General features: G+C 43.2%; 1 protein-coding gene across 1 annotated transcript; it reads left to right on the plus strand.

The window, feature by feature from the left end:
- Positions 1-3,395: 3,395 nt before the first annotated feature.
- Positions 3,396-20,493, plus strand: WSB1 (WD repeat and SOCS box containing 1). Its single transcript, XM_039252493.1, has 9 exons — positions 3,396-3,707; positions 9,734-9,902; positions 11,060-11,328; positions 12,957-13,088; positions 14,951-15,051; positions 17,304-17,476; positions 17,991-18,104; positions 18,691-18,798; positions 19,348-20,493. The coding sequence occupies exons 1-9, from the start codon at positions 3,668-3,670 to the stop codon at positions 19,505-19,507; spliced, it is 1,266 nt and encodes a 421-aa protein (XP_039108424.1). The 5' UTR covers positions 3,396-3,667; the 3' UTR covers positions 19,508-20,493.
- The last annotated feature ends 982 nt before the right edge of the window (positions 20,494-21,475 follow it).

Below are 21,475 nucleotides of genomic sequence, written 5' to 3' on the forward strand. Positions count from 1 at the left end.
CTTACTTAAGAGGTGTGGCTGTAACTTTGGAGACCAGTGTAGATAACATATAAGCGACCGTGTGAATTACTCTAACTTGGGGTGAGTATGTATTCTCTAAGGAGAGCCCACAATTAGGACCTGGACACATTCAGGACACCGAGGAAAATGCACTGACAAGGTCCATATGAGTAATGAACAGTTAATTACGGAAGAAGCCCCCCTTTCCATGCTACTAAATCATATGTATTCTGGGGGAGGAAGGGGAAAAGTTCAGCTCCAAATGAAGGTACATTTACTACAATGATGTGGTGCAAAGCTTTTTTTTTTTAATCAGTATAGGAAAATACTTTATAACAGGAAAGGAAAAAATGCAAGACATAAAATTTTATATTGTCATCTACTCCCAAATGCTACTGACATATGCATCGTTATATTTCTTCTCCTTCAACAAAAAATACATAATAATTATTGTTCCCCCTCTCCTGCAAATTTTTTAAAAATTCTGTGTCAAGATAGTAAATGCTGGCTCAAAATTTTTGAAAGAAATAATATCCATATAAAAATTATGAGTCCATCGGCCTTAGCAGATCACCACATAATAGCAATGTTTTCTAGATTACTCAAGAATGAGACTGAGGGGCGCCTGGGTGGCTCAGTGGATTAAGCATCTGACTCTTGATTTTGGCTGAGGTCATGCTCTCATGGTTCCTGAGTTTGAGCCCCACTTTGGTCTCTACGATGACAGTGTGGAGCCTGCTTGGGATCCTCTCTCTCTCTCTCTCTCTGTCCCTTTCCTGCTCATGTATACTCTCTCTCTCTCTCTCTCAAATAAATAAACTTAAAAAAAAGAATAAGATTCAAGAGAATTTTTTTAAGCTTATTTATTTGTTTTTGAGAAAGAGAAAGAGCATAAGCAGGAAAGGGGTGGAGAGAGAGGGAGAGAGAATCCCAAGCAGGCTGTCAGCACAGAGCCTGACTTAGGGCTCAATCTCACAAACTGTGAGATCATGACCTTGGCCAAAATCAAGAGTCAGACACTTAACTGACTGAACCACCCAGGCACCCCTGAGAATGGGTTTTTAGTGGTTGGGTCAGCTTTGTTTTGGAAACGAATCCTTTCCAGAACATTCATTTAAGCATTTGATTATACATATATTTAATGCTACTTTAACGACTCTTTGCCAGTCCCTGATTTTCTGAGATTTGGATCTTTCAATTTTGCAGTTAGCTGGGATTACTACATATAAAAATAGTATCTAACACATAACTCACACTTGGTATTGGACACTATATCAGACTGTGTTCTAAAGGCTTTTTAAGAAATTCACTTAATCCTTAAAACTATGAAGTAGGTATTATTATTATAATCCCCATTTTCTAGATGAGAAGACTAAGGCATAGGAAGGCTAAATAATTTGCCGAAGTACACACAGCTACTACCTTTTTTTTTTTTTGAGAGAGAGAGAGGGCATGAAAGAGCAAGGGACAGAGAGAGAGAATCCCATGAAGTGCAGAGAGAGAGAGGGTGAGGAAGAGAGTCCCACACTGACTGCAAGGAGCCCGAAGTGGGGCTAGAGCTCACCCGAAGCAGGGTTCAAGCTCACCCCAAGTAGACCTCAAACTCACAGGCCATGAGATCGCGACCTGAGCCAAAGTCGGATGCTTAACTGACTGCACCACGCAGGCACTCCAACTTGTAAAAGACTATAAGGAAATATGCCGAGGTGTTGATGATGGTTGATGATGGTTTCTCGGGGAGTAGGGGTATAAAGGATAGTCAAGAGAGACAATATGACAAGATAAGATCTTGAACTAAGACAGAGACAGTTGAGCTGGAACAGAGAGGACCGATTCCAGATCACTCTGAGAAAGTACTGGCCGAACTTGGGGATTCCTCCAGTTAAGGGAGAGGTGGAGGAGTCTAAGGAATAACTCTCCGCCTCTGGCTTGGGTAACGGGGTGGACGTGTTCACTAGGACAGGGACAATAAAAGAGGGAGCAACTGTGAGAGAGAAGGTGGTGTGCTCAGTTTTAACATGTTGAGCCTTATTGTAACGACCTAAATATCCACATTTTTGGAGCCTGCTTCGGATTCTGTCTCCTTCTCTCTCTGCTCTTCCCCCACTTGTGCTCTGTCTCTCCCTCAAAAATAAATAAACATTAAAAAATTTTAAATAATACTTGTATTTTGTTCTACTCTAAATACTCATTAACTAGCCCCTGTGCCCGGCACAGGGTAAGCTGGCCATAAATAGGTTAACCGAAAAGAAAAGAGGGGGGTTGATTTTTTTTTTTTACCTGCTATTCAACATTTCACTATTGGAAGAATTGTCATGCAAAGAAAAAGTAGTCATGCCCTCTGCTGTCATTTGACATCTCTCAAAAGAGTTTGACTAAGGCAACTTCTCTCTCCCATCGGTATCTGGCACATATTTGAAATTCCCAGGCTTAGAAGTCCTCCATCAAGGCTGAGAGTCCAGAGAGGGGCCCATTAAAATGCGAGTATGTCATCTGCGATCGGGAGCCAGTGTGGCTCTGGCAGACACTTTCATCAGCCCTGCGGTGTGGATAGCCGGCAGCCTCCCGGAGGCCCGGACCTCGGTGTGCGATGACAGGGCGGGGTCCGCCTCCGCGGAGGCCGGGACAGCGCCGACCACCCGCCTCGCGAAGCCGCGGGGGTGCCCGACGGGCCGGCGCAAAAGCGGCGCAGGGAGGCGCCGGGGCGGGGCGGGGCGGGCCGCCCGCACGCCGGGTCACCTCGGCCCTGGCAAACACCCGCTGCCCACGGCAGGACGACCGTCCCCGCAACGCTGGGGCGCAGCGACGACGTCCATTCTCATCTCTTTTTTTGCATCAAGCACGTGGGGGCTGGGGAAGTGGCGGAAGTGGGTTAAACCCTTCAACGTCATTTTTTTTTGTTCGTTTCGGTTCGGCCAGTTTAAATCCCACTTTTTTTTTTTTTAAATCTTTTTTAAGTAGGGTCCACACCCGACATGAGGCTTGAACTCATGGCCCGGAGATCGCGTCCCGCGCTCTGAGCCAGCCAGGCGCCCCAGTTCCGTGCCATCTCTAAGCGGCGGGCTAACGTGCAGTATACAGTTCCCCGTTTGCCTTTTCCAAGGTGCTTCAACTTAGAGATGCAGACGATGCCACGGCCCCGGGGCTGGGGGTAGGGATGGGACGAGACCCAGCCGGGCGCACACATACGCAGCAATCCGCCTCGGCCTCTCGGCTCTTCCTGTCCCAGGGGGTAGTTCCTCGCGGAAACCGGGAAGGGAGGGCGGGGCGCCGAGGCCCGGCCGTCACGTCCCGAGCGTCGGGGGGCGGGGTCTGGGGCGTGACGTCACGAGGCCCCGCCCACGCCGCCCTGCTATCTCCCGCGCCGCCCGCCATTTTGTCTCCAGTGTCTGTTCTGCAGGCGGCGGCGTCGGAGGAAGCGTCTCGGTCCATTGGCTCGAGGCAGGGAACGGGGTCTATTGTCTGTGTTTGACTCGGTCGTTTGGTCCGAGGCCTTCGGAGCTCTCCCGGGGCAGTCGGCAGAGGCTGCCGCCACCGCCCCCGCCCCTCCCCGCCGTCCCCCGGGTCCGGGAGGGACCGAGCCCGCGTCACGCCCCTCAGCGCTCGCCGATCGCTTTTCTGTCGTTGCGGCCGCATCGCGCCCCTGGAATCAGACGGTGCCCCATAGATGGCCAGCTTTCCCCCGAGGGTCAACGAGAAAGAGATCGGTGAGGAATGGGACGGGGGGTGAAGGGTGCTGGTGAGCGCACCGGCGCTGCGGAGAGGCAGGGAGTCCCTAGAGGAGGAAACGTCTCGGAGTCCGAGGGAGGACGGGTGAGCCGGGACCAAGCCCTGGAGCGAAGAGAAAGGAAGCGGCCCCGCTGGTGGGTGTCGCCGAGGAGTAATCGGAGTCAGCTTTGGGCTCGGCGAGAGGCAGTGGGCGGAACTTAGGGTCCAGGGGAACCCGGGCGCCGAGGGCCCTAAGTGACCGTGTGGCCGGGGGCGGGCCCCCACCCCTGGGGACCCAGTTTCCTCTCCGGAGGTCCCCGCACTGCCATCACCCTGGGATTCTCTGGGCAGGACGATTGGGGGCGTCGAGAGGAGAGAACAGGCGAGGGCTGGGCAAGCCTCGAAATTTACCACGGGAAAAGTAAACTTGGGTGTTCTGAGCTGTAATGAGAGGGGAGGGGTCCTCGTGTGCATCGACCGCTCTTAAAGGAGAAATCAGCCTGGAAAAAAGCAGTAATTGTAAAAATGGCCTGGCGGTTAGAAAGGCAGCGGGTTCCGGGAAGGAGACTCCGTGATCTGTCCCACTGCGAAGGCCAGGGAGGGGCAGAATGGTTGGGTGGAGTGACCGAAGGAAAGCTGTTGGATGGAAGCGCGGACTCTGGAAAGGCTGTCTCGAAACTGATCTAGAGATCAGCCCCGCCATCTGAGGTCAGGGCAGTGGGTGCCGAAGGTTGAGCGGCGGCTCGATGCGGAGCACTTCTTCCGGTAAAATAACTGGAACAGCTAACCGGGGAGTTGGTGCTGTGCGTTGATTGATATGCCCAGTAAGCATTGACCTGGCCAAGTCATGTTACACGCCTTGAATATGTACGGTTTTCATTAAAAAATAAATAAATATAGCATCCTCTCCACCCCCCCACCCCCAGAAAAACCCCCAACACTGAACTTACAGTGTTAATGAAGTGAAAATTGTTAGGACGCCTGGCTGTCTCAGTGGGTGGAGCGTGTGACTTGATCATGAGTTCGAGCCCCCATCTTGGGTGTAGAGATTGCTTTAAAAAATAAGTAAATAAATGATAAAAAATAAATAAATAAAATAGATGAAAATTGGAGGAGGTTACTGAGCAGAGAGCCTTTGCCTTTCTCCGTCCTTCGGCTACATGTATGCCTTTAAATGGATGGAGGCGGTATTTCTAGAGAAAGGGGGAAGCCCAAGTAGCCAAAAGGCCCTCTGTCCTGTGTGTGGATTGAAGTTTCCTATCTAGAGACAGCAATCTTAGAATCTGGACTTTTGTTCTCTTAGGGATAAGGTCGAATGGCAGGTTAAGAGGGGACTTTACCTCTGGTTTTAAGAACTATTTTAGATTTACAGAGGAAACAAAATTCATGCCCCATTTTTATTTTAAGTCTATTAACCAGGTCCTGAAGTGGAACATAGAGCTCAGAAGTTCTCATTCTTAGTCTGGTGGGCTTCCTCCCGCCCCACAATAATATCACAGATTTATCTTTCATGTATCTGTGTTTTAGTTCATCTTGGTAAACTGAATTAAAAACTTCCCAGTCCTCTCCTAAGGGATGGGTTGATCTTCCGAGCATACCTGCATAAGGTAGAAGAACCACCCAGCAAGCAGCCTTTTCATTTAAAATTTTTGCATATTTAGGTAGGTCTCTGTTATTTCCTGGATATCATATTATATTACTAGCTAAGTGCCAAATACCTAAAAGAATTTTGGCCTTTTCTTAAGCTTTTTTTTTTTCCCCAAAAAACCCAGTTTTTGTTTCTTTGTTTCTTTTGAAGTATCGTTTGGATACAGAGTTAAACACCTATCTCTGTGTAACTTTGTATCCATCAGTAAGGACTTAACTTTTCCCCTTTTTTCTTGGGTATTTATTCTAGCTCTTTGGTTTCTCAAGTTCTGAAAGAGGAGAGGAAGATTCCTGGAGTGATTAAAGAAGCCTGAGGTGACAGGGTTAGTGCCTGGAGGGCGCTGCCACAGACCCTCCCTTTCTGGTTTGAAATTGCAGGGAGGAATGTGAGGAAGGAGCTAAATCTGGTTCGCTTGGTTCCGCCGTGACTCAGTGTGTTACTACCACTGTACAGATAATACAGTGTTGTATTTTATGGCCGGGTTCCCGTGGCAGGCAGCTTTTCCCTTATACAGAGTCATTAAATCCTTTATTTCTTAGAGTACTACCATTAAACAGTTGCAGGTAATCAAGGTTTAGCTTAAAAACACTTTTTAAAGCACTTTCTTATAACCTTGGGCTACTTGATAATACTTATTGTACCAGTAAGTATTTAAATGAGTGCTTGAATCATGTGATGCAAAGATCATTTCATATGCCTGTTAACAAGCAAGGAAACACCAAGGCAACTATCCATATACTTGTGACATTATAGCATCTATTTATTTGGCAGTTGTAAAATAGTGAACCCGGGGGTGCCTGGGCGGCTAAGTTGGGTGAGCATCTGACTCTTGATTTCAGCTCAGGTCATGGTCTCAGAATTGGTGGGATCGAGCCCCTGCATCAGGCTTCTTCAGACACAGCAGCGCCTGCTCGGATCCTCTCCCTCTCCCTGCCTCTCTCTAGCTCGGGTGCACATGCTTGCTTTCGCGAGCTCTGTCTCTCTCTAAATAAATACATAAACTTAAAAAAAAAATAGTGACCCCATTTCTTGAATTTCGAATATTTAAGAATAAATTAGCTTATTATTTCATGGTCTTTGTTATTGGAACCAGTTTTTTAGTTGTTAACTTCCACCCTTTATAAAAGAGGAGTTTTGTGATTGTCAGCAAGGTAAAAGAAAAATAGAGTGATATTAAAATATAGACAAAAAGAAATGAGCCTTTTGTGGGCACCTTAGTCTTGCTCATGCTTGCCATAGGAGTGGCGAGTTATAGTCTAATTAACCAGATGTTTTTGAAGCTGAATGCAAAGGCCTGTCCTCTATTTTTTGAGTTACGTGAGTATACTCATCGAGTTTAGCCGGGGGCTTTCTATTTAAGATAAAGTTTGTGTTTTTTGGTTGATTTTTTTTTTCCCCAGTTGAATTTTAAAACTTGCTTCCCAGGACACCTTGGGTGGCTTAGTCGGTTGAGCGTCTGACTTCGGCTCAGGTCATGACCTCTCAGTTCATGCACTCTGGCCCCGTGTCGGGCTCTGTGCTGACACATCAGGAGCCTGCTTTGGATTCTGTGTCTCCCTCTCTCTCTGCCCCTCCCTCACTCACTCCCTGTCTCTCAAAAATAAAGAAATTTTAAAAAAAGTTTTTAATAAAAACATAACTAAAACTTTCTTCCCTTATTTGTGAACTTTTTTTCCCCCTAAAATTTATGGATTTTTTAAAGGACAGGTATGTCTACAGAAGCCTATGTTATAAAGAAAGATTTAGGCAATGGTTGCAAGTTCAGGGGCCAGGCACGTGAACTACTATGGTGAGATGACCGAGTATGACTGTGGGCTTGGAGGAATATAAGGAAACAGCATATAAGGAGCAGCAAGCCCTTTCCAAGAATCACTTGTATATTTCAAAAAAAGGAAGAAGAAGAAGAAGTCATTGTGCAGGCACATGAGGGTCACTGGTTTGTGGCTTTTGTACTAAGAAAGTCATGACTGCTGGTGAAATTAATGTCACCTTATGCTGTACTGACACAATTGGGGCAGGGTTAGGTGAGGGTTCTGTTGATTGGATTAAACCACACCGGAAGTGCTGTGTTCCATTCTGGGTGCCACTTATATGAGGACCATAACTAACTGCGGTTTATCCAGAAAAGTGACGAAGGTGAAGATGGGGAATGGACTTGACCCCATGTAATGTACGGAATGATCGAAAGGCCTGTGGAGTTTAGCCTGGTGAAAAGATGTAGTTGCTGATATCGTGGCTCTTTAATACATGACTATCATGTGAGAGCAGGTTTAAGCTGATTCTCTTGGGTCACAGTCGGGACTGAGCCGACGGAGTGGCAAGGAGGAAGATTTTTGAGTTAAGAGGAAAATTTTTTTTAGGTATTCACATTCATAAATATTACAGAAAAATAGGTCCGTTTTGTGTTACTTTTTAAATTTCTGTTTTTAACATTTATTTATTATTGAGAGACAGAGACGAAGCATGAGCATGGGAGGGGCAGAGAGAGGGGGAGACACAGAATCTGAGGCAGCCTCCAGGCTCCAGGCTGTCAGCACAGAGCCCAATGTGGAGCTCAAACTCACAAACTGTGAGATCATGACCTGAGCTGAAGTCAGACGCTTAACCGACTGAGCAATCCAGGCACCCCCACTTTTTAAACCATAGTTCGTGCGTTAATGTATCAAAGACTTGGGCAGGGAAGTATTGAAATCTCTAAGAATGGGAACTTATACATATGGTTTCATATTCATTCAATAAATATTTACTGATCCCCTGTCACACGCCAGGTGCTCCCCTGGCTGTTGACAGAGCACACATTGAGACCATGTCACCTGAATGAATACATTTGGGGGACTTGTATGTGTCTGTTCTAGCAGTAAGTAGAATTGGGTTTGTTTGTTTGTTTTGTTTTTTAACAAAAAACATGTATTTTGAGAGGAAGAGAGAGAATCCCAAGCAGGCTCCGTGCTGTCACTCCATCCCACAAACTGTGAGACCATGACCTGCGCCGAAATCAAGAGTTGGACACTCAACGTACTGAGCCACCCAGGCGCCCCATTATAAGCAGTTCTTATTTGAGCTGTAATACATAGCACATGTGTACTTTAGTTGCAGGGAAGTTTAAGCCAAAACCATAAAAATACACTGTAAGAGTTGACCAGACAACCAATCACGAAATAGGGAAACAAAACTGGTCATTTATACCTAAAAAGGAAGAGTAGCAAAATTTGAAATCAAGACCAATCCGAGAGAGCATTGGTGATACACTGCTGAAGCTTCTTTTCCTCAAATTGAGGAAGTTCTGGCCAAGTTTGCGTGCACACATGAAGAGGAAGAGCTTGTTGATCAGGCTTCTTGTTAAATGCAGAAAAAAAATTTTCTGTGGACTCTGGTAATATGCCAGTGTTTGCTATGAAGGCTAAATTTAAATACTCTTAACTAAACTTGAGATATATGAAATTGTTCATTCTTTGTCCATGAAAACCAAAAGAATTACTTCCAATTTGGGGTCAGTTTGTGGCCCGCTAGTAATATGCTTGAGGGCCACTATTTGAGAGTCACTAATGCAATGCATTTTATTTATTTGTTTGTTTCTTTATTTATTTGAGAGAGCACGCACAAGTTGGGGAGGGAAAGTAAGAGGGGAGGGGGAGGCACAGAGTCTGAAGCAGGCTCCAGGCTCTGAGCTGTCAGCACAGAGCCCAACGCGGGGCCCAAACTCACAAACTGTGAGATCATGACCTGCTACGAAGTTGGACATCCAACCGACTAAGCCCACCAGGGTGCCCCACAAATGTAATGCATTTTATTTTATTATTTTTTAATGTTTTATTTATTTCTGAGAGAGACAGAGACAGTGTGAGCAGGGCAGGGTCAGAGAGAGAGGGAGACACAGAATTCGAAGCAGGCTCCAGGCTCTGAGCTAGCTGTCAGCACAGAGCCCGATGCAGGGCTCGAACCCATGACCTTGGGATTGTGACCTGAGCTGAAATCAAGAAAACGCTCAATTTACGGAGCCAACCAAGCACCCCTAGTCTGTTGCATTTTAAATGTTAGCAATTGGCTGAAAACCTAAGGCAATGCAAAAGTCAGGACTCAGTAATTGCTAACTCTGATATATTACCTATTATCACTTGACCAGTGTTTTTATTGAAGCTTTCTAAAACTTTTGGGTATGGAAAAGTTGGAAAATCATTTTATCAAAACTTGAGCATAGTTATTATCATTAAAGGGTCTTCACGCCAAGGATCTCCCTTCAGATGGTAGAAAGCAGAACTCCTTATACTTTGTCTGCCTAGAAACTCAATGGAGTTGAGAGTCTCAAATTAATACGGAAGCAGTCTCAATTGTTGGTTATATATATAGACATCCTACATCTATGCTTTTTTCTTTCAGTGAGATCACGTACTATAGGTGAACTTTTAGCTCCAGCAGCTCCTTTTGACAAGAAATGTGGTCGTGAAAATTGGACTGTCGCTTTTGCTCCAGATGGTTCGTACTTTGCTTGGTCACAAGGACGTCGTACAGTAAAGCTTGTTCCGTGGTCCCAGTGCCTTAAGAACTTGTAAGACTCTTTTCCTTTTTTTTTTGTATTTTGTTTCTCTTAGGTGGGGTTTACTGTCTTCTAAGTGTGGAGTAATATTTGAGTTTTTCTGTGGTGGACTATTGTAAATGTGTTTTAATCATAAGCTGAGTGTATTTATCGGAGAATGTATGGGAAGAAGTATCTGGCCTTATACAGTGTAGAAAATGTCTTTGTATGGAAAAGCAGGAAGATCGTGGTTCCTTGGTAGTGTATATATCGCGTTGTGCTAGGCCAGGTAACCTTTGCTATGTGACCCTTTCTGGATTTCCCAACATTTTATTAGATAACAGTGGTACATTGATCATGTAATTACTTTATGTACTTAAAATTCCTCTGCTTGGATTTATCTGAGTTTGAGGTGTTTTTTTTTTTCTATTAAATGTTTTTATTTATTTCTGAGAGAGAGACACACACACAGTGTGAGCAGGGGAGGGTCAGAGAGAGAGGGAGACACAGAATCTGAAGCAGGCTCCAGGCTCTGAGCTAGCTGTCAGCACAGAGCCCGACGTGGGGCTCGAACCCATGAACTGTGAGATCATGACCTGAGCCGAAGTCGGACGCTCAACTGCCTGAGCCACCCAGGTGCCCCTGAGTTTGAGTATTTTGTTGAAAGTTTTTCTAAAACCTATCCTATGCTAAATTTGATCTCACCCTGGTTTTTGTGTCTAGTTGATCTTCTTGGTTATATTCATTAGTGTCCTAGTTACGTGTTACTTTAGGTCCAGAAAGTGTGGGAAACTACTGATTATTATGGGTTAGTTTTAAGGTTAATTTTCTGGTGTCAGCTCTATAATATCAGGTTTTTGTTTCGTTTCTGGCTCGTTTATGCTAGTTTTACATTAGCTAAAGGAGTCCTCATTGATATAATGGTTTTGTGGAAAATTCTGAAACAAATAGATTATAAATTGGTTATTGTTGAATTTAGTCTTTCTTAGCAACTGAGAAGTTCTTTTGATGTGATTTTATTTGGTCACACACCTTTGTGGCTAATAGCAGCTTTTCCCCTTCCCATCTATAGGATTCTCTTCAACAAATTATGTTGAAGTTATTTTAACAAACATTTATCATTATTCAGTGTCTGTAGAAGTCCAGAGTGAATAATAACTAGATTTCAGTCTGACCTTTCTTCCCCTCAGTCTCTTGCACGGCACCAAGAATATCACCAATTCAAGCAGTTTGAGACTGTCCAGACAAAACAGTGATGGTGGGCAGAAAAATAAGCCTCGTGAACATATTATAGACTGCGGTGACATAGTCTGGAGTCTCGCTTTTGGATCTTCAGTTCCAGAAAAACAAAGTCGCTGTGTCAACATAGAATGGCATCGATTCAGATTTGGACAAGATCAGCTACTCCTGGCCACAGGGTTGAACAATGGGCGCATCAAAATATGGGATGTATATACAGGTATGGAGCCGCAGCTTTAACAGGAAGCCTGATTATTTTAGGATGCAGGGCATCTCTCACGGGCACCAGAAGATGTGATTTGAGGATTTTAACTTCCTGAAAAGCAAGTATTGACGCTATGAATGTGTCTTTATTTATAATTGGCCCAGTTGTCATCTTCAGCTCGTGGTTTTAATTTAAGAAAATAAGAGTTCTCACTACTCGATCACCCTTCAGAGAGTAATTGCAGCAGAAAAGGGCGTGTCTAAGGAACATCTAGTTAATTATCATTTATAAACCAGTCATTTAGTTTATGACTCAAATAGCAGGGTGTTTTCTTATATACTTTTTCAGTGATTGCTTGGAGGCTTTCAAGGCAAATCTGGTTTTCAACCATCATTGTCTAACCTTTGGAAGGCTTTAGGGACATTTTATCTAAAGTTAACTAGATAGGTTGAGAAGTTACATTCTTTGGGTAATTAAAAGTGAACTATTGTTCACTGACTAAAACAGTTTCTGACCAATAGTATGTACTCGAAAATTTGAAGGATTTTAAAACGAATTTTTTAAATGGTTTATTTATTTCTGAGAGAGAGAGAGAGAGAGAGAGAGACAGCATGAGCAGGGGAGGGTCAGAGAGAGAGGGAGACACAGAATCTGAAGCAGCCTCCAGGCTCTGATCTAGCTGTCAGCACAGAGCCCAACACAGGGCTTGAACCCACGAACCATGAAATCATGACCTGAGCTGAAGTCGGATACTCAACCAACTGAGCCACGAAGGATTTTTTTTAAATGAGCATTAAAACGATATGGTAGAGCATAGCAAGTGATACTAATATTGAGTGAGGACAATGAGTCAGTAAATTTGATTGGATTCTTAGAAAAAACTTAAAGAGAGCACATCGAATTTCATAGAAAACAAAGCTCATACAATGTTAGGTGAGTCAAGTAAATTTTTTTGCTGATTTTTGAAAATTTAGATTGTTAAATAACATTCATCTTTTGGAGAGGCTTGACATTCTGTTAGTAATCCAAAGCCAAGGAAAAGAAAAAGGAAATTTTGATTTTATATATAAAATCATACTGGACCAAGATTTAAAAATGATAATTAGGTTTTCCTGATAGTAAATTAACTTGTTTACTTTTCAGGAATTCCCTTTAAACTTCTCTAAAAAAATTTAGGCTTTGCTATCCTGCAAATAATCCATTTTAAAACAATATAAAAATAGAGGCTCTTTAAAAAAAATTTTTTTAATGTTTTATTTATTTCTGAGAGAGAGAGAGAGACACCATGAGCAGGGGAGAGTCAGAGAGAGAGGGAGACACAGAATCTGAAGCAGGCTCCAGGCTCTGAGCTGGCAGTCAGCACAGAGCCCGACGCGGGGCTCGAACCCACGAACCGCGAGATCATGACCTGAGCTGAAGTTGGATGCTTAACCGACTGAGCCACCCAGGCGCCCCAAAAAGAGAGATTCTTTAAAGGTGATAATAAAAGCACTAATAAGTCACCTCACACTTGATAAACTGAGGTACGAAGTATTTCTACGAGATTTTTTTTTTTAATGGTGAAGAACCCTACTTAAAAAAAAAAATAGAAGCAGATAAAAATTACTAACTTTGTCTTTTTCCCCCTCTTCCATTGCATTTAGGAAAGCTCCTCCTTAACCTGGTAGATCATACTGAGGTGGTCAGAGATTTAACTTTTGCTCCAGATGGGAGCCTGATCCTAGTATCAGCCTCAAGAGACAAAACTCTGAGAGTGTGGGACCTGAAAGATGATGGTATGTCTTTTTTCCAGGCTGTGAAACATAATGAGTTTCTTGAGAGGTGGTCAAGAGACGTCGATCATCTAGGGCGTTTGACTTTCAAAGTGGCTTATGATCAAAGTCTCCTTTTCTCTAATCATTTGGTCCTGTTCTGTATAGAGCAAACAAAACCATAAATATGATCCATAATAGGAGCCGGCAGTTTCTCTGAACAATAGGATATTATTCAGAAACTAGCCACACAGATCTATCAATTATTTGAGGACAAAATCTGGGTCCGTTTTAGGGTTTTGTATGAACCGGTCTGTGTTGTTTTTATTTCTTTCATCTTAGGGAAGGTTATTAACTTCCTTCACTTACTTAGCAAAAATTTCTTTGAAGTTACGAATACATAATTTAGTAATCGAATCAAATATAGATTAAAATATGATTTACATACTGGAATCTGTAATACCTAAGTGCTATTAAGCATAATAATAAGTTGGATAGGTTGAGCAACAAATTATCAAAAAAAAAGAAGACTAACTCTCCAATATAATGAAAGGTATGTTAGTGTTAAGTACTTAGGTTTTTCTTTTTTTTTTTTTTGATGTTTTATTTATTTCCAAGAGAGAGACAGTGTGAGCAGGGGAGGGTCAGAGAGAGAGAGAGAGAGAGAGAGAGACAGAATCTGAAACAGGCTTCAGTCTCTGAGCTGGCTGTCAGCACAGAGCCCGACACGGGGCTCGAACCCACGAACTGCGAGATCACGACCTGAGCCAAAGTCAGGCGCTTAACCAACTGAGCCACCCAGGCGCTCCAGTACTCCAGTTTTTCTGCAACTTTGATAGTTGCAGTGCCTACAGAGTTGGAGAGGCTACCTTATTTGAGAGGACCAGCGAGGACCATCTCTTCCTCCTTCGTAGCTGCTATTGAAAGAGTTTACAGTTTGGGCTAACACCTTACACTTAAATAGGAAGTCTCAGTGCTCCAAAAACCTCAAGCTGGAGGTCAAGGGCTTGCTCAGAGGTGTTGCAACTTACATGTAGTAGGAAACAAAACCCTCGGGTGCAGAGACTGGTTCGGGCTGATGGGTCATGACCATTGCCTGAGAAAATAGGATGCTGATGTTTCGAAAGCATGACGGACCTCCTCTGCATCTCATCGTTGGCTGACTGCTAGCTGTTGAGAGATGAAGAGAGTTCTGATCAGTTATAACTAATTCAATTTTTATTTTCTTTTGCATATTACATACTACTTGCTTTCTCAGCACGTTTTCAGTGTGCTTATGTGTTAAGAATGTAGACTCGGTAAACTAACTGTAAGCTCGAGAGAGTAGGGACTTTGTCTTATTCGCAGCCGTGTCCTCGGTGCCTGACATACAGTAGGCGTCCAGTAAGTATTTGTAAGAGTAAGAGTTACGATACACGTAGGCATGATTGTGTGTTTTAGGCATAATTCCAGGAGTGGAATGTAGGTTATCAAAAAGGAAGACGGACGAAAAGTATTTCGAAGGTGTTTCTCAAGTCTCAGCCTTGAAGTGTTGCAGTTTCTTCATTTGTAGAATAAGGCACTTAGACTAAAAGAATTCTGTCTTCTATAGATGAAGGGTCAGCAGACTTTCTCCCAAAGGGCCGGATGGGAAATATCTTGGGCCTGTGGACCAGGGTCTGGCTGCTGTTGTTCCGTAGCACAGCATAAACAAGTGGGCGTGTTGTGTTCCAGTAGACTGTTGCCGGCACAAGCAACTGGTGTACGGCGTCCAAACCCTGTTAGAGCTACGTCGCTGCCGCTGTAGATGTTTGTGATTCTAGGATTCTGCCGTTTTTGAAACACTACTTGTTGGAAGTGAACTCCGGGGTTAACGCTAATAACACGTGTAATTTCTTTTTGCTCAGGAAACATGATGAAAGTATTGAGGGGCCATCAGAACTGGGTGTATAGCTGTGCATTCTCTCCTGACTCATCCATGCTGTGTTCAGTGGGAGCCAGTAAAGCAGTATGTATCAAAGTTCTTGGACGTTCACTGTGAATTGGATAATAATGTGTGCATAATCGCTAAGTAACCTATTAGGTCTGCTCGGTGTCATGAATATCTTAAATGTTTCATTTCATGATGGGGGAGAATTTGCATGAGGGAAATTAAATATAGTTACTGATGGTGGAGTGAGAAATTGGATTGCTTTTAGTTAGAGTTCATCTTCTTAAAGTAAGGGGTATGTCAAATTTGCTTGTTTCTAGGATCTAGGGAAGTTTATGTGCTACAGAAGAGATCTAGTCCAAATGTTAAGATATTCCCGCTAATTATGTTCTTCTCTGTTGTTTTATTTTTTCTTGTCCAGTTTGCTGTTTAAAAAGTTTTGAGTCCCAGCTGGTCCTGGACATTTAACTGAAAAAAAGTAACTTAAAGACCTAATAATGAAAATAGCACTCGTATATGTCTAGAGTGAATTAGAGATGAATTAACGTGGTCTGTCTTGCAGAGCCTACCTGTAGACAGATTAAGTATAAAGTGACTCGGTTTACTGACGAGCTCTCCTTTAGTTGTCTGCCAGCTCTGACTTAGTATAGTTTACTAGATGGTAATTAGCTTCAGAGGTTTATGAAAATTGTTGGAGTCCAAATACATGTGATATTCACAAACAATATGCTGAATTAATGGGGGGGGGAGGTGGGAGGCTGGTTATAAATGCATTTTATGTAGCCAAGAAGTATGTTAAATGATAGTTGCAAATGTTGAAGTTTAGAAAAAACGTAATCGGTTCTTTAAAGATCGTAAGAAGAACAAAGCTAGATATTGACATTGCTATTTTAGGCTGTGTGTTTTCCATATGCTTCTTGCTTTCCCTGTCACAGGTGGTGGCAGCAATATTGGTGTGATTGAGGTTATGCTGGCACCACTCGCACACAGGCGCACAATGGTGTTAGCTGGGCAGAAAGAGTGGCATCTCTGGCTACCGGGCTGGGGGCGACCTTTACCATAGGATGAAGTAACCTTGCATTCGGCTGCAAGGTGTACTGTACGTACACAGGTGCTGGTCGATGTCCACTTTCTGCTTTTCTTTCTTTTCTTTTTGTCTTTTTTAAAGTAATCTCCCCCCTCCCCCCTGCAGTGAACCCCACTGACTCCTCCGAGTAAATTGATCTTCCAGTCTCGAAGAATTGGGAGTCTGACACGTGAAACCAATTTAATGTAATGTCATTGGCTTTCAGATGGTTTCTCTGTGCTATTTTTTTTGGAATTCTTTGCGATGTTTAGAGATACCTTAAGTCTTTGATCCCACTTACAATTTGTACTTCTTTTTCTCTGGAAGTGATCTATTGTGTCTGTGCATAAAACAAAGTAGCAAAACGGATTGCTTTACTCCAAGAGGAGAGGTTGTCTTATCAGGATCCTTCCAAACCTCCAAGTTCGCATTTGCTATAACGAGACTGAAGTAAACGTTCGAACCCTATTATTCAGAACTCTTCTGCACAGTCCCAGTACTGGTCTTATAGAATCGAAAAGTAGATGTAGACTTGTACTAAAGTAATTTAAATGTTTTATGCCTTAATTGACTAATGATACTCTGGTCAGTATGGGAAAAATACGATTGGCAAATCTTGATTCGCAGACATGTTGTTAATTGTAATATTTTCATAAATTAGTTTTCTCATTTTGTGATGTGGTTTAACATCGTTGTTGTTTGCCAAAGAAATTGCATTTGGCTGTGAAAATTCTCTTTGCTTGCAGTATCTGTTTCTCTTCCTAGGCTCACGTTGGTGACCCAAGCCTATTGTAAACAAGTGATTTTCTCAAAGGGAGATGCCAATGGAGTAACAATTTGTTAACATTACATTTTCTGTCTGTATATTTTTTAAAAATTGGGTAGTTTCTGGCAAAAATTAAAGAAGGGGGTTTGTAGTACTTAACCCTATTTATTTCTGAATATTTTAGTTAATTAGTTTTTGGAATAAATGGATTTCAGTATAACTTTGTGGTTACATTGCATTGCCTTCTTTATGTTCAGGCTTATTGTTAAATTAACATTTAACAGAAATATTTGAAATAGAATTTGCATGTCTACTTTAATTAACTTAAAGACATTTTAATCTGACTATGACACTGAGCATATTCTTTTAATTATTCATAATTTTTATAATGTTTAATTTAATGTAACATTAATTAAACGTAGCAGTTTTAGCTTAAGTTGTGCCATTTTGTCCTCTGTGTGTCCGAATGAAGCTATAACATTTGCCTTTTTATTGCAGGTTTTCCTTTGGAACATGGATAAATACACCATGATACGGAAGCTAGAAGGACATCACCATGATGTCGTAGCTTGTGACTTTTCTCCTGATGGAGCATTACTGGCTACTGCATCTTATGACACCCGAGTGTATATCTGGGATCCACATACTGGAGACATTCTGATGGAATTTGGGTGGGTACGGCACGACCTGACTGTGCTAATTCCTCTCTGGCTTGTCGGCATAGCTCTTCAGAAGTGACATGAATGATTGGAATCACTAACATGCTGAACCTAAAATTGCATTCTGTCGTAATTCTTAAGTTGCAGTATTGTTTAAGTCCTTGAAAAATGCAGAGCTTTAGACATACATTCTAAAAATAAATCTGACCCTCCCGATACAGATCATGTTATCGTCATGTCTCTGTAGAAACGGTAGTTATACCTAGAGTTTTGTGTCCGGGAAAAGAGCTGAACCTGAGGTTGGAGTTAATCTTAGTGATTTCAACCACGTTGTAAAAAGGAGCTTAGGAATTCTTTTAAGGTTCCTTTCGTTGAGTTTGAACCTATCAGCTCTCCCTTGGCTCGTCCGTTGTATTTGTCGAGGCCGAGTTAAACATTCAGAGACAGGTGTGCTTTGCACCTGGGTGGTTTTGCCTCTGGAAGTGGCCCTCATCTCCACTGATCACCTCCCTGTATTTGACCTCAGGCACCTGTTTCCCCCGCCTACCCCGATATTTGCTGGTGGAGCAAATGACCGGTGGGTACGATCTGTGTCCTTTAGTCACGACGGACTGCACGTTGCAAGCCTTGCCGATGATAAGTAAGTGTGTGAGTTACAACTTGACCTCTTCATTACTGTCTTTTAAGGGTTGCCTTTCATCTTTCTACTCAATGAAAACCTGTTCAAGGCTTAAAAAAAAAAACAAATGCCTTTACACAGTAGGGGCTTAATGTCTCTTTCTCTAGACAAGACTTTGGGAGATGCTGTGTGTCTTAAAGAACATTGGCCTGCAGTCGGGTCGTGATCTCTCAGTTTGCGGGGTCAGGGTCTGTGCTGACAGCATGGAGCCTGCTTGGGATTCTCTCCCTCCCTCCCTTCCTCTCTCTCTCTCTCTCTCTCTCTCTCTCTCTTTCTCTCTCAAAATAAATAAAATATTTTTTAAAATATTGGCCTGAAGCATTTCAGGTGCACTAAAGGTAACGCACACCTTCCCTGTGCGCCCTGTTAACGAGCATAAGCAAGCCGGAGAGGGTTTTAATGAGCTTTTAGCCCACAGAGGTTTTTTCCAGTAAAGCCTTGTAAAGTTTAAAGCAGAAGAACATTTTCAAAGTGGAGAAGATGGTAAAAATGGTCACTTGTGTCCACTGGAGCCTGTTACTCACTGGACGATTTCTTTCCTTTCTAGAATGGTGAGATTCTGGAGAATCGATGAGGATTATCCAGTTCAAGCTGCACCTTTGAGCAATGGTCTTTGCTGTGCCTTTTCTACTGATGGCAGTGTTTTAGCTGCTGGGTAAATAGATTTTTCTCTTTTCTTTAAGAGGCAATTTAATTTGAGGTGGCTTTTTGACAAAGCAGCCAGTATTTTATTGTCACTAAATCTTCCATAAGGGTTCTTAATGATACTCTTACTTTGTCAGAGAGGAGATCACCTTTCAGGTCTTTGCAATTAGGTTTTAACATGGGGGCGCCTGGGGGGCTCAGTTGGTTAGGCGTCCAACTTCGACTCAGGTCACGATCTCACGGTTCATGGGTTCGAGCCTGCTTTGGAGTCCATGTCTCCCTCTCTCCCTCCCTCTCCCCTGTTCACACTCTCTCTCTCTCTCTCAAAAATAAATAAAAACATTACAAAAACTTTTTTTTAAATTAGGTTTTAACGTGTAGCTTGTAATTCTCATACACACCTTGGATGATAGTTGTTTGAGCTGTGGGATGTTTAAATACGTGTACGTGTAAAAAATAAAATAAAATAAAATCAACTAATTAACATGAAAAAATAAATAAATAAATAAATACGTGTACGTGCGTGACTGAGCAGATGACCTCCTTTGTTTCTGTTTAGGACGCAGGATGGAAGTGTGTATTTTTGGGCCACTCCAAGGCAAGTCCCTAGCCTTCAACACTTATGTCGGATGTCGATCAGGAGAGTGATGCCCACCCGCGAAGTCCAGGAGCTGCCGATTCCTTCCAAAGTGCTGGAGTTTCTCTCCTACCGTGTTTAGAGGGCTCTGTCTTCCTGGCGCTGGGGACTGAGCGAGCACACGCGACACAGACCTCAAGCTTGACCGACTTCAAGTGTCTGTTTTTCAAGGTTTAGAAGAACTTATTTAATTTGATACATTCTTGTAGTGCATTTTGGTCATTAGAGCATATTAAAATATTATTTATAGACTATAGGAGAAGTATTTCCAAACATATCAAATGTAAATTTTTTTTTCTAAAATTTAACTGTGAAAACATATACATACGTGTATATACTTAGATATAAGCTGCTATGTGTTGAACGGACCCTTTGCTTTTTTAACGTTTAGTTCCAACATGTATATATTGCTTTGGTAGATCCACAGTATATATCTTTGCTGTAAAGTGGAAGAGATTTTTTTTTTTTTATTCTGGGCCACTGAGTTAGATGGTAAATATTGGCCGAAGAAAGCTGAATTTCCTCATAAAAAAATGCAGATTTGCTTGGGGGTGGGGGTCAGACCTCTGACCTACAAGTAAAACCCCTAGGGAAAGCATTTTGTTTCCCTGTGTGGTATTATTAAATAGAAGACAGAGCCGGGGTCTAACCAGAGGGCCATGTGTGCCCTGTCGTGCCCCCGTCCCCGTCACTGTCACTGCAGCCTTAACTTGGCAAGGCAGCTTGCCACTTCAGCCCGTGCTGTAAAGTAGTACAGATGTTAGTCCATCGGAAAAATCCATCTACTGTAGTAGTGCTAAATATTTTGTCGTTTGTGCTAAGGGACAGTTCTAAGACCATGGTAATGTTTTGTTCTGGTTTTTTTTTTTAATTTGTTTTTTTACACGTATCGTATATTTCTGCAGGGGGTGATATTATTGGTCATTTGCCAAAGAGAAGCAATACAGTCTATCTGCTTTTGCCTTCTGTTAGTTATCGTACCTGCAGATATAAGAATGTATACATTATGTAAAATGCTCGATGATATATTTTTGAGTTTTTTTTTAATTAAAGACTTGTACAAAACTGCTCCCGCAAACGTTCCTGAAGCATGGGGGGAGGTTCTGCGCGCTCGTCTGTCTCCGCAGTGAGACCGAGGATGCACTGCAGCGGGCGAAGCCAGGAGGGCGCCGAGCAGCAAGTACCACCCCTGCCCTGGGGTTCCTGCCTCCAGGGCGCGGCCGCCTCGCGTTCGTGTGTCCTGGCGGAACTGCCGGAGTAATGAATGCTTTCTTTAGAAGCACAGCAGAGCTTGGGGCGCCTGGCCAGCTCAGTCGGGGGAGCAGACGACCCTTGATCTAAGGGTCGTGAGTTCGAGCCCCACGTTGGGGGTGGGGATGACATACATATGTAGAATTTCAGTTCAGCGTCTGACTTCGGCTCAAGGCATGATCTCACGGTGCATGGGCTCGAGCCCCGCGTTGGGCTCTGTGCTGACAGCCAGCTCGGAGCCTAGAGCTTGTTTCAGATTCTGTGTCTCCCTCTCTCTCTGACCCTCTCCTGCTCATGCTATCTCTCTCTCAGAAATAAATAAAAACATTTTGAAAAAATAAAGTAGTCAAAGGAAAGTCTGGTGGCTTGGGCCTTGTGAGGAGGCCAAATGAGCAAAACTTTGATGAGCCACGTGTGCTCTTGATGTGATTGTTTGCACCGAGAAATTATTTGAAAGTTCTTACAGTCAGCTCTCTGAAGGGTAGAAGTTATAAATTTGAAAGCCAGATGGAAATGTGCCCAAGCGTGGCGCCTGGGTGGCCCAGTCGGTTGAGCGGCCAACTTCAGCTCAGGTCATGATCTCATGGTTCTGGAGTTCAAGCCCCGTGTCGGGCTCTGTGCTGACAGCTCAGAGCCTGGAGCCTGCTTCAGGTTCTGTGTCTCCCTCTCTCTCTGGCCCTCCCCCACTCACACTCTGTCTTTCTCTCAAAAATAAACATTAAAAATTAAAAAAAAAAAAGAAATGTGCCCAAGTTACTTCTTGGGAATCACCTGTTTTACAGAAAGTAGCACAAAGCAT

Source organism: Hyaena hyaena, unplaced genomic scaffold, assembly GCF_003009895.1.
Source record: "Hyaena hyaena isolate Hyena2069 unplaced genomic scaffold, ASM300989v1 scaffold_10, whole genome shotgun sequence".
Taxonomy (NCBI): Eukaryota; Metazoa; Chordata; class Mammalia; order Carnivora; family Hyaenidae; genus Hyaena; species Hyaena hyaena.